Source organism: Physeter macrocephalus, unplaced genomic scaffold, assembly GCF_002837175.3.
Source record: "Physeter macrocephalus isolate SW-GA unplaced genomic scaffold, ASM283717v5 random_1506, whole genome shotgun sequence".
Lineage (NCBI taxonomy): Eukaryota > Metazoa > Chordata > Mammalia > Artiodactyla > Physeteridae > Physeter > Physeter macrocephalus.
Window position 1 is genome coordinate 1 of NW_021146659.1, and position 14,378 is coordinate 14,378.

At 49.6% G+C, this 14,378-nt stretch overlaps 1 protein-coding gene across 1 annotated transcript in view; it reads left to right on the forward strand.

The window, feature by feature from the left end:
• Positions 1 to 12,861: 12,861 nt before the first annotated feature.
• MAF (MAF bZIP transcription factor) overlaps positions 12,862 to 14,378 on the forward strand; it is a 2,702-nt gene continuing 1,185 nt past the window's right edge. The window contains exon 1 of the mRNA XM_028486911.2: positions 12,862 to 14,372. Coding sequence (XP_028342712.1) covers positions 13,699 to 14,372 — 674 coding nt within the window. The 5' untranslated portion in view covers positions 12,862 to 13,698. The remainder of the gene's footprint in view (positions 14,373 to 14,378) is intronic.

The window sequence follows — 14,378 nt, forward strand, 5'->3', positions numbered from 1 at the left end:
CTTCACTTCTCAGCTCAACCTGTGCGCTTTAGCACTCCAAAACAACCCACAAACAGACCAGTGCATAATCGTGTGTAGCAAACACCAATTCGGGGATAGTAACAGAGATTTCAAAAATGTCAAAGGCACTTTGACCCTTAACTCCTTTTCCACCTGCCTGTAAAACAGACTTCCTGGGGTCTTTTCCACCTGTAGGGTCCAATAAGACAGTCTTAGGGACACACAGGGTCAGCCTGACATCTCTAAACACCCACTACCAGTGGAAGCCAGAGGACTATAGGTCTAGAAATTTCAGCTCACCTGATCTTTCCTCAAACTTTCTTCTTTTGATTATTTGTTCTTCTTGGGTGACCGAAACAAACATAGAAATGTAATAATAATAATAATGATGTTGCCATGGCAGAAACAGGGTTGTCAGATCAAAGGATTCTCACTGTACACGTAGACTGACACTCATTTGGGCAGCTGGTCAATACTTACCCAGTACCCCTGATGCTCCGTGCTGGTGATGGGTGTTCTCGGGACGGATACAAAAATGGACCACTTCCTTGGGAATTCCCTGGCAGTCCAGTGGTTAGGATTCCGAGCTTTCATTGCCGAGGGCCCAGGTTCAATCCCCGGTTGGGGAACTAAGGTCCCACAAGCCGAGAGGCAGAGCCAGAAAAAAAAAAAAAAATGGACCACTTCCCAATGCCTTTTCCTGATATGATATATGATACGATTTTACGTACAACGCTATATTATATACTACTATACTAAATTATATGATACTATGCTACGCCACATTACCTTATGTAGTATATTACAGTATATGTTATCTGTCTATGTGTTTCTGGTATGTCTCCCTCTCACAACAGATAATAAGATGGTTGGAGCATGAACTTGGCCGCCATGCTGGATTCATACCTTGTACCACTCACCAGCTGAGAGACCTTGCAAAATCTCCCTCACGTTTCTGTACCTTAGCTTCCTTCTCAGCTAAATGGAAATAGCAGCACGTATCCCTGGGGGCTGTTGTGAGGAGCCAGCGCGCTAAAGCCAAGGGCAAGGCCTGGGTGAGTAGCATGTACGTTCTGGCTGTTGGTCATGTTGTTGTTTGGCGAGGGGCCCCACGCTGTGGAGGACAGCTCCTCCATCACACTCAGTGATTTCCCGCGTCCCTGCCCATCCAACCCCTGTGGCAAAGGGATGAAATATGCTGACTGACTCAGACTGAGACTCATTTCCCGTGTCCCTGCCCACCCCATTTCTGAGTCTAAGTCTGAGTCAGTCAGCATATTTCATCCCTTTGCCACAGGGGTTGGATCGGGGTGGGCAGATAACCAGTCCAATGAGCCAGACCACTTCGACCCCTGCCATGACTTTGATTTGCCCAACTGGGGACTCAGGCCAACTCCCGTTGGACCTGCTGGAGCTGGAGCTGCTCCCACAGGGAGCCCTGGCCTGGAGTGCGGGCACGAGAGGGGGGAGGAAGCCAGTGCCGGGGACATCATGTGGCTCCTGCCTGCAGCCAGCTCTGTCCCTGCACCTTTTGGGCATGTGGGCCCATAAGGTCCCTTTCTCCTTAATTCAGTTTAGGTCAGAGTGTTTTCACCTGCAACACAAAGAGGGCCAATAGTTGGCACCCTATCATATGCTGAATGCCAAGACTGGAGGAGCACGTAGAGAGCTCAGCGAGGGAGCAGCAAAGGCCCGCCTCGACCCCAGTTCTGCCCGACCACGACACCGCGAGCTCCCAAAGCTCCAGAAGGCTCCAGAAGGGAGGTCAAGATACACCTGTGGGGATCCACGAATAAAAGGCGGGAGTCGGAGAGGGCCTCCGGAAGCAGCGGCAGTTGCATTAACGACCGACTTTATTAAATGCTTAGCAGACGCCGTCCCTGCGCTCGGAGCTCACACAGCCTTGCGCCGGAGCTGCGCCTGGGGGGTGAGCACAGTTCGGGCATGCGGAAATGGGGGCGGGCGGGCTTTCGTATTTGAAGATGGCGAAAGAGTGTCCGTGCCCCTCGAAGCCCTGGAGAGGCAGCTGTGACTCCAGGCTGGAATGGGGCCTGCTTCGGTGGCGGCAGCCAGCGCTGGAATCCGGGTGGCACACCTTGGTACACCGGGGTATTTAATCACTTCCCTCCGTTCCCCCCGAATTCCATCCCAGCAAGATTTGTTGATCTCCACCTCAGTTCCAGGGCCCTCACGTCTCCACCGTGTTTCCACCCACTTCCAGCTCGGGAGGACGTAGGCCGGTTAGGGAACGAGATAAGCATCCTGGTAATTGAGGGACGGGCCAGTGGACAAGTGAGAGGTGTGGGGGCTGCCTTGTTGCAACATAGCAGCCACCTTGCCCCTCTTAGAGGCACGTTTTCTGGGACCCTTGGCAGGACGTTTTGTGTGCCTTAGCTCTTCAGAAAGCAAGGCGAGGAACCGGAGTGTCCGTGTAGTCACTTTCATTTAATAAACACGTATTGAGCGCCTACTGTGTGCGGAGCGCTGCGGTAGGCGAAGAAGCTGGAGCCATGCGAGCTGTCGTCCTGGCTTCAGGACACTCACAGGGCAGGTGGGGAATTAACGTGGCACCACGAGGGCTCAGAGGCAGTGAGCACTGGGGCCGGACACCTAGCCCACCTTGGGGCTAGTGGACGGTGCAAGGACTCAGGTAAGGCTTTTAAGAGGCAACCCGAGACCTGAAGAAGGACCAGAATTAGCCAGAGAGATAGGACAGATGGAAGATGGGGAGGGCGTGGAGTTCCAGGCGGGCGAAATTATACAAAGTCTCAGGAGAAAGGGAAAGAAAGAGGAACTCTGCCAGGTTTGGGGGTGACTACAGCTTGAAGGCAGGAGCAGAAAAGACAGAAGGGAAGACACGTCCCGAGACCCTCGAATGCACGAGGCGCCATAGATGGAAACGGTATGCGTAGGACGTCAGCACGGCCTTCGGCACATACTAAAAGATCAGTTCTTTCGAGCACTCACCAGGGGACTGGCTGACATATGCCAGGCGCTGGGTACCCAGGCTCATCGTGGTGACAAAAAGTCTCTCCACCTTTGACCCAGGGGGCGACTGAGGCCCAGAGCCTGGGTCAACCAGCTTGCCCAGGTCTCACACCTGGGATGGAGCAGGATTCAGACCCCATGTCGGCCCGGTGCCGAAGGGCAGCATCTCCTGGCTCGGCAAGCCTCAGAAATCCACGCTGTACCTTCTCACTGCTCGGCCACTAAAGGCTCTGAACATCGTTGACCTAAAAGCCCAGCATCGTCTGGCCTGGAGACGCAGGAGGCCTTGGCCCTCCCATTCTGCCCCCACCTCACTGGCTCTGTCATTTTGACCTCAACGATATTGTGACCTTGTCATTGAGACCCACCAGTGCTCTAGAGCATCACAGCATGTCAGCTCGGTCTGCGCATATGGGTATCTGGTCCATGCTTACCTACCCCGTATTCAGCCTCAAGGGGCCGAGAACATTCCCTCCGTGCAATTCAGATTTGTTTTTTAACCTCTTCGTGCAGTCCAGCCCATTTTCAGCGTGAAGAATGAGCTGGAGAAGACAGGGAAGCTTTGCTGAGGTCAGAGGGTGAATCAGCAGCCTGTCTCCATGCCGACCCACCTTCCCCAGCCGGCCAGCGCCCACATCACTCAGCCCCGATTAGCAGCTCCTCGCGGAGCCTGGAGGCCGCAGTCAGTGACGCTCGCCTGAAGAGTGCCCATCATTCCTCCAGAGCCCCGCTGATGGCCCCCGGCCGAGCCTGCTGCAGCAGCCAGCACCCAGTACTCAGGCAGGACAGAGACCCCGGAGAGCAGGTCATAAATACCCACCGGCTCCTTCCTGCTTTCATGCCCAGCTTCCTCCGCAAGGTGGTGAGACGGGAACCGAGAAGGGCAGGTTCTGCGAAAGCCTGCACATTGAGATCCTTTCAAGAGAGACCGGGGGAGCCAGTTGCAGCTCAGAGGTGGACACTGGCAGCTCTGAACTCCTCTGTTCGAGAAAACGCCTTGCCATTGTAAAGCAATTATACTCCGATAAAGATGTTTAAAAAAAGAAAGAAAATGCCTTGGAGCCTCCCGGCTTCAAAATGGCATCGGGAAATGGCAGGAAAGGTGGTGATCGAAACGAAAAAAACCAGGGGGCAAGGAATGGATCGCAAAGAGGCTTTTATACACGCACAGAGTTCTTCTGCTTAGTTTTTCTAGGCTACATCTATTTTTTATTAGTCTCTGAGGTCCCAGCTTTGGACAACTACTATATTTTGACAGGGCGAAGGTTTACAAAGATCAGGGCAGGTGAAACTTCAAACAGTTGTCTAAGTCATCTGCCATCTGTGACAGAGAGCTCTGTCTATACCAAAAAAATGTAATTTTAGAATTGATTAGAAGGGTGGGTATAGGACATCCAGATGGGGTAAGTTAGTTTAAAATTATCCCAATTACCAAATAGGCCAATTCCTTTTTTTTTCCAGCTTTATTGTGATATAATTGACAAATATAAATCGTATATATTTCAGGTATACAATGTAATGTTTTGGTATAGGTATACATTGTGAAATAATTACCACAATCAAGCTAGTTAAAATATCCATAACGTCACACAGTTACTATCTTCTTTGTGTGTGTGTGTGTGTGTGTGTGTGTGTGTGTGTGTGTGTGTGTGTGTTAAGAGCACTTAAGATCTACCCTCTTAGCAAATTACAGTACTCAGTATACAATACAGTATTGGTCAGTACAGCCAACATGCTGTAGATCTCCAGAATTTATTCATCCTGCATAACTGACACTTTGTACCCTTTGATCAACTTCTCCCCATTTTCCTCCATCCTTTAATCCCCCATAACCACCATCCTAATCCCTGATTTTGTGAGTGTGACCTTTTAAGATTCTACATATAAGTGAGATCATACAGTGTTTGTCTTTCTGTGTCTGGCTTATTTCACTTAGTGTAATGTCCTCCAGATTCATCCATGTTGTCACAAATGTCAGGATCTCTTTCTTTTATAAGGCCGAATAATATTCCATTGTATATGTATACCAGATTATCTTTATCCAGTCACCTGTGGATGGACACTTAGGCTGTTTCCATATCCTGACTATTATAAATAATGCTGTGATAAATATGGGAGTCCAGCTATCTCTTTGAGATACTGATTTCATTTCCCGTGGACATATACCCATAAGTGGAATTGCTGGACCATATGGTAGTCCTATTTTTAATTTTTTGAGAAACCTCCATACTGTTTTCCACAGTGGCTGCACCAATTGACATTCTCGCTCACAGTGCACAAGGGTTCCCTTTTTCTGCCACATCTCCACCAACCCTTGTTATCTTTTGTCTTTTCGATAATAGTCATCCTAACAGGTGTGAGGTGATATCTCACTGTGGCTTTGACTTGCATTTCCCTGTTGATTTGGTGATGTTTTAGGCCCATTTAACTTTAAATGTCCACTAGGGGACTCGAATAATCCAGCGGGTCATTTTGTATAATGGGGGGACTGGGAGGGGCCGTCTCTACCCGGTTGCTGCGGGGCTTGGTCCCTTGCGATGCCGTCATCAGCAGGTCAGGGAGAGGGTCAGAAGTGTAGAGGGCACCAGCCATTCATGGAGCTGCCCTGCGGCCTCATGTGGTGAAAGACACTTCACAGGCACCATCGCTGATCCTGCCCGCCTCCCGTTTTGCAGGGGAGGGGCCTGCTTCTGAGAGGTTAAGCACGTCAATTTCATCTGCAGCTGGTGCAAAGGTGGGAAGCGAATTAAAACTAGTCGATGGCACATCCTAGATTCAAAGAGATTTAGGCAGCAGGGAACAGTCTCGATCGAATGAGATGGACCCTAGGGGGATCGTTGTGTGTTTCCGTGCTTGGGTTCAAAAACGTTAGCCCACAAACAGAGGATAGGGGAAATGGAGGAGAAAAGGCCTGGGGCCATGCTCGATCAGTCGCTGGTGTTTTATGTCTGCCGGAGAGGTCGGGAAATTATGGTCTAGCGTGGGGAGCAGACAGGCTACAGCTCAAAGAGGCAGAGGGCGGGGCTAGAGCCTGGGGATCCGGGTTCAGCTCTGGAACCTGAACCCTCAGGTGGGGGCAGCGACCGCGAGGCAGGGGCGCTTGAAATGCAGGCATATGTGGAAATGCTAAAGGCACTGACTATGTCTAGAAATGAAAAGGAAAGGCATGGAGAGGGTGTCATAGTGGTTGTCTTCTACTCCTCAGAGCCCCCAAAGGATGTAATTGTGTCGCCTTTTGAGTGTATAAAATCAAGACTCATGTAGAGAAGAAGGGATATGACTTGATACTAGACAAACAGACAAACAGCTTTCCTGACAGTCTCAGGACTGTGGGAAGATAGAAGGTAAAATAGGGAGGTAGTGAGCACCCAATCACTGGAGGTAATCAAGTACCTGCCGTCAGGACCACACATGGACTTGTGTGGGTGCTACGTGCTTTGGTTTCCATGGACTCCTTCCACAAGAGAACTTAATTAAATTTTATGGCTTTGTTTGTATACTGATAGAATCCACGCTAGGTGATTTTCATTTCTTTAACTCTGATTTTAGAAGAAATGAAAATGTTTTCCTGGGCCCCTCTCCGAAGTGAATTCTGCCAAAGAACAGAACAGAGGAGTGCCCCATGCTGCTTTTTGAGATGGTGAGGGTGTGTGTGTTGCCGGGAGCGTGCCGTGAAGCATGGTGTGCCTGCTACGATTCCATTCTGTAAAGAGTGTCCACCCGGACCCACCCCGACTGTCACAGATGGTCACACCTGAGACCACGATTAGGGGACGAGAGTGCAGATGAGGAATTGTGGTTCTTTTGTTTGATGTCCTCCCATTTCTGTCTTGTTCAAATGTTTATACTTAACCAAGAGCATGGATTGCTATTTATAAAATGACAAAATAAGAATACCGGCAAAAGGTCTATAAATTGGACTTTCATTTTTATTGGGGGAAGGGGCGGGGATGTTTCACTCAGTTCTCTGTTTGTCCAACCAGCAACACAGCCATGATGGATAATGCCGAGAGGGTGTCAACTGGGCGAGTTTGGTGTTTTCAGTGCACAGAACAACACGTGAGAAAGCTCAGCAAAACCCATGATGCAACCAAGAACAAAGATATAACACAGGCCACAAGGGATCTCTTCTCTCAGGTCCAGCCAAACAAACTGAGAAACACACAGATTCAGAATGCATCTGCATCAGCAGACTCTTCCAGTCAGCAAACACATATTTAAGTTTGGTTTGTGTTTTCTAGAACTCCAGGTTCCAGCTCCCAGGTCGAGTGGCTGCTAAATGCCTCTGGAACAGGACCTAAGAATCACCCCAGACCCAGGGGGAGGAAGGAGAGTGACCAAAACTCTACAGAGGCAGCACTACCACCAGCCTGTCCCCTGGGTTCCCCTGCACGGAAGACACATCCTGAACCAACACTGTCCCAATATCAGGTCCGTTTCTTTATTCCTGCCTTTTAAAAAAAATCAGTTCTGATTTCAGCACAGTAAATCTTTGAAGGGTTGAATGCTTTCGAGACAAGTTCCCTCCGTGGTATAGCTGTGAGTAGGATCCAAAAGGGTAACAATGGAATGGTGAATTGCAAGTGGTTCCTAATTGAAGGAAAAGAAAAAGCTAGGGAGATGTCCATGGCCTGAAAAAAGGGAAGAAGGAAAAAAAAAAAAAACAAGCATGGAAATCTGTTGATTTGGAATGGCGAGAGTAGGAAAGAGGGGCTCATCATTTTGGGTCTCCATCTGGTGCCTAAACCCCGAAGAAGTCCTTTCGTTCAAATGTCGGTGTATGCACCGAGCTATTATCAATCACCAGGTCCTGTCTGCCAGGCCACACTGGGTGTCTTTGTCGGGTGAGGAAGGGAGGAAAGCTGGAGCAAATCTGGGAGGCTGTCCCGGGAATTCTCACTTGAGAAAACATCTGGCTTTTCCACATCTCTGGTGCAAAACAAACAAGAATTTTATTAAATGATGTGTATTGTGTTCTAAGGTAGAACTCTTTGGGAGCCTGACACAAACAAGCAAACAAAACAAACAAGACCCCAGACTCGGGCACTTGCTACCAGGGTCCTTCACAAATGCCCAGGTGATGAGTTGTGGGGTCTTTTTTCAGAATCCACTTTCCAGGAAACAATCTTAACAGTGTATGAAGACCCCAGACCCTTCTTCTGCCCTCCTCCTGCGGCCCACCCACACCAGGCCTATACCCCCATCAAAATGATAACCACCCCCCCGCAAAGAAACCTCCAAATGTCATTTGCCTACTTTTCGCTCTCTCCTCACGATTAATCCCCTCCCCTGATGGCCTGGCCTCCTCGAAACCAAACGTGAGCCGTTCTCTAACTGCACTGGAAGATCAGAATTTATTGTACATATGTTTGTGCTCCACTTTATAAAAAAAACCTATATTTTAAGATAAACTTTGTTAGTAATTCATGAGGTAAGTGACTATTTATGCTAATCAGGCAGAAATATATTCTCAAGCATAATGCGTTACATAAATTTGAATGCAAAATGTTCAATTATGAAGTAAACACAGGTACTGCAAATAATAAATTACCTCTAATAAAAATTATAGAAGATGTGTCTTCAAAGAGAGAGCGGCTTTAACTTACAACTGTGAATTGCTTAAAGAGAAAAGAATTAATAAATGCTGATTTACTCTGATGATTATTTAGCACATAATTCACCTATTCATAACGACTCCTAGTAATCAGACTGTTGTCTCACATTCTCCAATATGAGGCAAGACTGTTTCCTCAGCAATTTTACCCTTATCAGATTATCTCGTCTGATTCGATTAATTTTCATCCATGAATCTGCTAACAGTGATTTCTGACTTATTTGCCCTGCTCACTAAAGACTGCTAAAAGGATTTTTCTCTAACACTACAGCTAGGAACACTCCATGCCTTATCATTCAGTTCCTCTGAACAACTCTTTTCTCAAATCGATGTAGTTGGTTTCAGAGTGAAACTCGGTGGACACTGGTTAGTTCTGCACCATAAAATCAGCTCCTGGATAAACAGAGTTCAGACACTACCCTTGATGCATCTCATTCTTTTTAGATTATTTATGTCTGATTCCAACATAATATACCTGAGTTGCTGTAACTCACAATCAGGAAAACTATATTATCTTTCACTTTTAATCATTATAATTTGGATGTAAACAGGGTTTAAAAAAATTTTTTTGCATAAAGTTATTATGTATGTACTGACATGAAACCACAATTGTGTTTTTGATGTTACGGTTTCATAATCTCCTACGTGATTCGACCCATGACCCTCCTCCCTCCCGCCAAATTCTTCTATAAAGATTCACCGCTTTCAGGAACCTAAATGCTACTGGTTTGAACTGGTCAATAATGACAAACGCATGGTTTCTAAATTACTCTGTATTGTTCTACAGAGATTACTAGAGTATATATAGCAAGGGAGTATTAAGCAGTAAGAAGACACAGTTCATATTGTATTTGGATTAGACTGGCTTGGAGAGAAGTGAAACAAACAACGTTAGCAAAGGAATCTAAAGAAATGTGGCCTGCTGTAATTGTAGAGACTCAAAAACCTGAATAGTACTAATTAAAATGAGAGAGCTCAATTGTTACAAGAGAAATGCCACTAACAGAAGGCTGTAAATGTTTAGACACCCCTGTGAATCACCAAATAATAAAGGAAAAAGGACAAAAATGAGAATTAAGTTATAAGCTTGAGGGCACCACTGCTCCACGTCTAAAAAATAATTCGGATTCTCCGTGTTTTTTTTTCCAAGAGAAAATGGGAGACTATAAAAGATTCTGCAATGAGAGAAGAAAAAAAAAAAATACCCTGCCTGGTTTGACAGCAGTGTACAAAAATAAACCATAAAAATGTGCCGATAATAATACATGTATCTGCCCAAACATGGGCATTTAATATCTAGAAATGACACATAATTGAAACAATTAGGTGCATGGCCATGAATCTATATCTCATGGTCTTCCTCATTGGTGAACTTTGTTTATAAATGTTGTTTATTTATAAATGTAGCAGTTTCAGTGTTCCTGACCAAAAATACTTTCATGAGAGGCAGGGATCATATCTCACAGCTTTTACCAAAACTGTGATGCAAAAGGATTAAAGAAAAAAATTCTCGTAAAAAAAGGAATTAATTCTTCCTAAGCATGCTGAAATTCATATTTTACATGCAAAATATAAACTTCAGACATCTGTGGCTAGTGATTTTTAAAAGGCTTAGAAAAGTATTGCTATAGTCAATGCTAATGACACAATATGTTTATGTAATTTAAGCAGTAAATTTTCCTCTGAATACATAAGCTGTAATCCCTTAACTTCATTACTAGGTGAAATACTGTTTGAGAGGAGGAAAGCAAAGGAATTCTGTTAGGTTGCATAAATATTGACATAATCTTCACTCTTTCTTCCCCAAACTGGTAACAGACATACCTCATTCCATCCCGACAAAGTACTCCCATAAAACCAAAACTACCCATATAAACAGCTTCTCTGCAGTGACGATGAAAAGAAAAAGTGCTTTTCTAGAAAACAGCAACAGTGCTGTCCTTTTAGGGTAACGATGTGCCTACAAACGTTTTGGGGAACCTCTCGTTAGGGATTCCAGGGTTTGCTGAAATCCAAGGCTGCCAGCATGAGAGAAATTAACACAAGTCTAATCTGGTGTATGAAGCCAATGAGTGACACCTAAGGTCTCGTTATAAATAGTAAAGTATGCTGTCCGGTGGGTGAGAGCATTCTGAAGTGCAATGTTCAAGAAGCTGGCTTAATATATGACTAAGTGTCAGAAGTCAGGTTTTCTGAGAATTACTTTTCAGATAAACAACTTTATAGCACTGCACTTAATCTTACTTACTAGAGACATCTCATTTATCACTGAATTACAAGTAACTTTAATTCTATTGATATTGCCATAAAGCCCGTTGAAAATCCATCCTGGCACTTTTAAAGGGTCTGGGGCCCTGTTTGTTACATGGGATCCTCTTGCATAAGCCTCTCAGCCATAGTTACACTTGGAAGGCTCCTGGGTACCCTGGCCTCTGTATTCACAGTCAAGGGGGATGGTAGGGAAAAATGATTCTCGCACCTGCCAGCACTGCGCTCAGCCCCTTTCCTAACAAAGTCGGGTTCTCCCACTGCAGTCAAACTAACTTTCTGTGCCTCTTTTCTCCTCCCACTTAGGGAAAACAGCTTCTTTTCATTTCATCAACAAAACTGGACACGGATCAATTTCAACTGACCTTTGCCGAAAGGTGGCGCTGTTGAGGTAAAAACCAAGTCGGTCCAACAATAGTTTTCACTCTTCGATCGTTTTGCAGGCTTTTCAGAATTTTTTTTTTTTAATGCACCCTCCTAGCGTCCCCCTCCTCCCATAAAATAAGATAAATGTGATTAACACCAAATGCATTTCATTAATTGGAGGAATCAACAGTCCAACATCCAAGCGGGCCGGCTGGTCTTCCAAACGCTGGGTCGGCTTCACGCACTCTTGCTTTCCCCCCCCAGGTCAATCTCGGCTTCTCCATCTGGTCTATCGCTTTAAAATCTTAGAAACAGAGTTGTTGGTTCTTTTCTTTCTCTTTCCTTCCTTTTTCTTTTTTGCATAAGCTTTAGAAGGATCGGTCTAGAAAACTGAATAGTCAATAGCATCCGCGACCCCGAGGGGGAGATGCAGCCCCCCACTCCACTCCACCCCACCCCCTCTCTAGGTTTCCGGGCCCGTCCGAGAAACCGCCGTTTAAAATTTAACCCTTCGAGGGGAGCTGGTGAAGGCTGGTTTTTTTTTTTTTTTTTCCCCTTGTTCCTCGCCACGATCGAGTCTGAAATAATTAAGTGAAACGTAAAAGTGCAAAGGGCGCGCAGGACCCTGATAAACAGGAGTCAAATTTCATGAGGGTGTGTGTGTGTGTGTGTGTGTGTGTTGTGTGTGTGTGTGTGTATGTGTGTGTGTGTGTGTGTGTGTGTGTGTGTGTGTGAGAGAGAGAGAGAGAGAGAAATGAATCTCAAAGGCCAAACTCGGGCCAGAGTCGGAAGCCGGAGGGTGAGCCGGGCTGACCTGACTCCGAGCTTTCCCGGAGTTAATTCGCGGAGGAGTTCGCTCCCCCAGCAAGGGCACGCGACGCCAGCGGGCAGCCAGCCCCCGCGCGGAATGGCTCCTGAACAACTTATTTCATCTCCTTTAAAAGAGGGTGATAAAGCGCGCTTTCTCTTTCCGCCGACTCCAAACCGCCCCGGCAGGCGCGCGGCGGGGCGACGTCCTCCGCGCCGTCTGGACGCCTGCACACCCGCACGCGGGCACCGGGGAGAGGGACAAAGAGTTTGGACCAAGTTTGAGCTCCGGGCACTGCCAGGCTCGGGGGAAGGAAGGTCCCCCGGGCGGACACCTGGGTGCCGAAGGTGGAGCAAGGAGAAAAAGCTAGCCGGCGAATTCACGACCCTGGGGATGGTGGGCGGCGGGGGGGCGGGGGGGGCGGCGGCCAATCCCGGCCGAGCGAGTGGCGGGCGAGTTGGGGCTCCGGAAGGCAGGCCTTTCTCGCTCCGAAGTAAAGCCAACCGTCCTGCCAGTCCACCCGGGTTCCCGCAGTCCCCCGGGAAAACTCCTTCCCCTCTTGCACCAAACTTTGCGCCCGGCTTTGCAACCTCCCGAGGAGGCTGCGGCGCAGGAAGGGTTAAGACTGCCAGTCCCAGCTGACAGTCAGCTGATTGGGCCCTGATTGACAGCTCGGAAAAGTTTCCTTGTTTCTGTATTATGCTAATCGCGGCCGCTCTCGCCGCCTCCCATTGGTCCGGAGTACCAGTCAATTTCCCTTTTGGGCCTGACGTCACAAGTGCTATAAAACTCAGCAATTGCTTTAAACTCTTCTTGCTGGATCAGAGGCTTTAAAATCTTTTTTTCATCTTCGAGCTGTAGCTCGGGCTGCTCGTCGGCTCGGCCTCTCCCCTTTTGCTCTCCGCCTCGCCTTTCCCCAGGACTTCGCTATTTCGCTTTAAAAAAAAAAAAAAAAAAGGCAAGAAAGAACTCCGCTCCCCCCTCCCTTTCCTCCAGCCCGGCTGCACCTCTGTCTTGCACTTTGCACGGAGGGAGGAAGACCGCGAGGTTGAGAGAGAGAGAGAGAGAGAGAGAGAGAGAGAGGAAAGAAAAAAAAAAAAAAAAGAGCCAGGCAGAAGAGGAGGCGAGAAGCATGAAGTGTTAACTCCCCCGTGCCAAGGCCCGCGCCGCCCGGACAGCGGCCCGCCGCGCCTCCAGCCCAGAGCGGCCGCCGCGCGCGCCCCGCCTGCAGCCCGGGCCGGCGAGGCGAGCACTCCTTATGCAAAACGCGCAGCGGAGCGGCGAGCGGGGGACGCCGCGCACCCAGCCGGGCTCTTCTGGCTTCGCCGCCGCCGCCACCGCAGCCCGCAGAGGACCTTCCCGAGCCTGAAGCCGCCGGCTCGGCGCGCTAGAAGGCGAGCAGGCGAGGAGGGGCCGGGGCGAGCGAGCAAGCACATTGGCGTGAGCAGCGGGGAGGGAGGGCGGGCGCGGGGGGCGCGGGCAGGGCGGGGGGTGTGTGTGTGCGCGCTCGGAGGTTTCGGGCCAGCCACCGCCGCGCGAGCTAGAAGCGCCCCAGCCCGGCAAGCTGGCTCACCCGCTGGCCACCCAGCACAGCCCGCTGGCCCCTCTCCTGCAGCCCATCTGGCGGAGCGGCGGCGGCGGCGGCGGCAGGAGAATGGCATCAGAACTGGCAATGAGCAACTCCGACCTGCCCACCAGTCCCCTGGCCATGGAATATGTTAATGACTTCGATCTGATGAAGTTTGAAGTGAAAAAGGAACCGGTGGAGACCGACCGCATCATCAGCCAGTGTGGCCGCCTCATCGCCGGGGGCTCGCTGTCCTCCACCCCCATGAGCACGCCGTGCAGCTCGGTGCCCCCTTCCCCCAGCTTCTCGGCGCCCAGCCCGGGCTCGGGCAGCGAGCAGAAGACGCACCTGGAAGACTACTACTGGATGACCGGCTACCCGCAGCAGCTGAACCCCGAGGCGCTGGGCTTCAGCCCCGAGGACGCGGTCGAGGCGCTCATCAGCAACAGCCACCAGCTCCAGGGCGGCTTCGATGGCTACGCGCGCGGGGCGCAGCAGCTGGCCTCGGCGGCCGGGGCCGGCGCCGGCGCCTCCCTGGGCGGCAGCGGCGAGGAGATGGGCCCCGCCGCCGCCGTGGTGTCCGCCGTGATCGCCGCGGCCGCCGCGCAGAGCGGCGCGGGCCCGCACTACCACCACCACCACCACCACCACGCCGCCGGCCACCACCATCACCCGACGGCCGGCGCGCCCGGCGCCGCGGGCAGCGCGTCCGCCTCGGCCGGTGGCGCGGGCGGCTCGGGCGGCGGCGGCCCGGCCAGCGCCGGGGG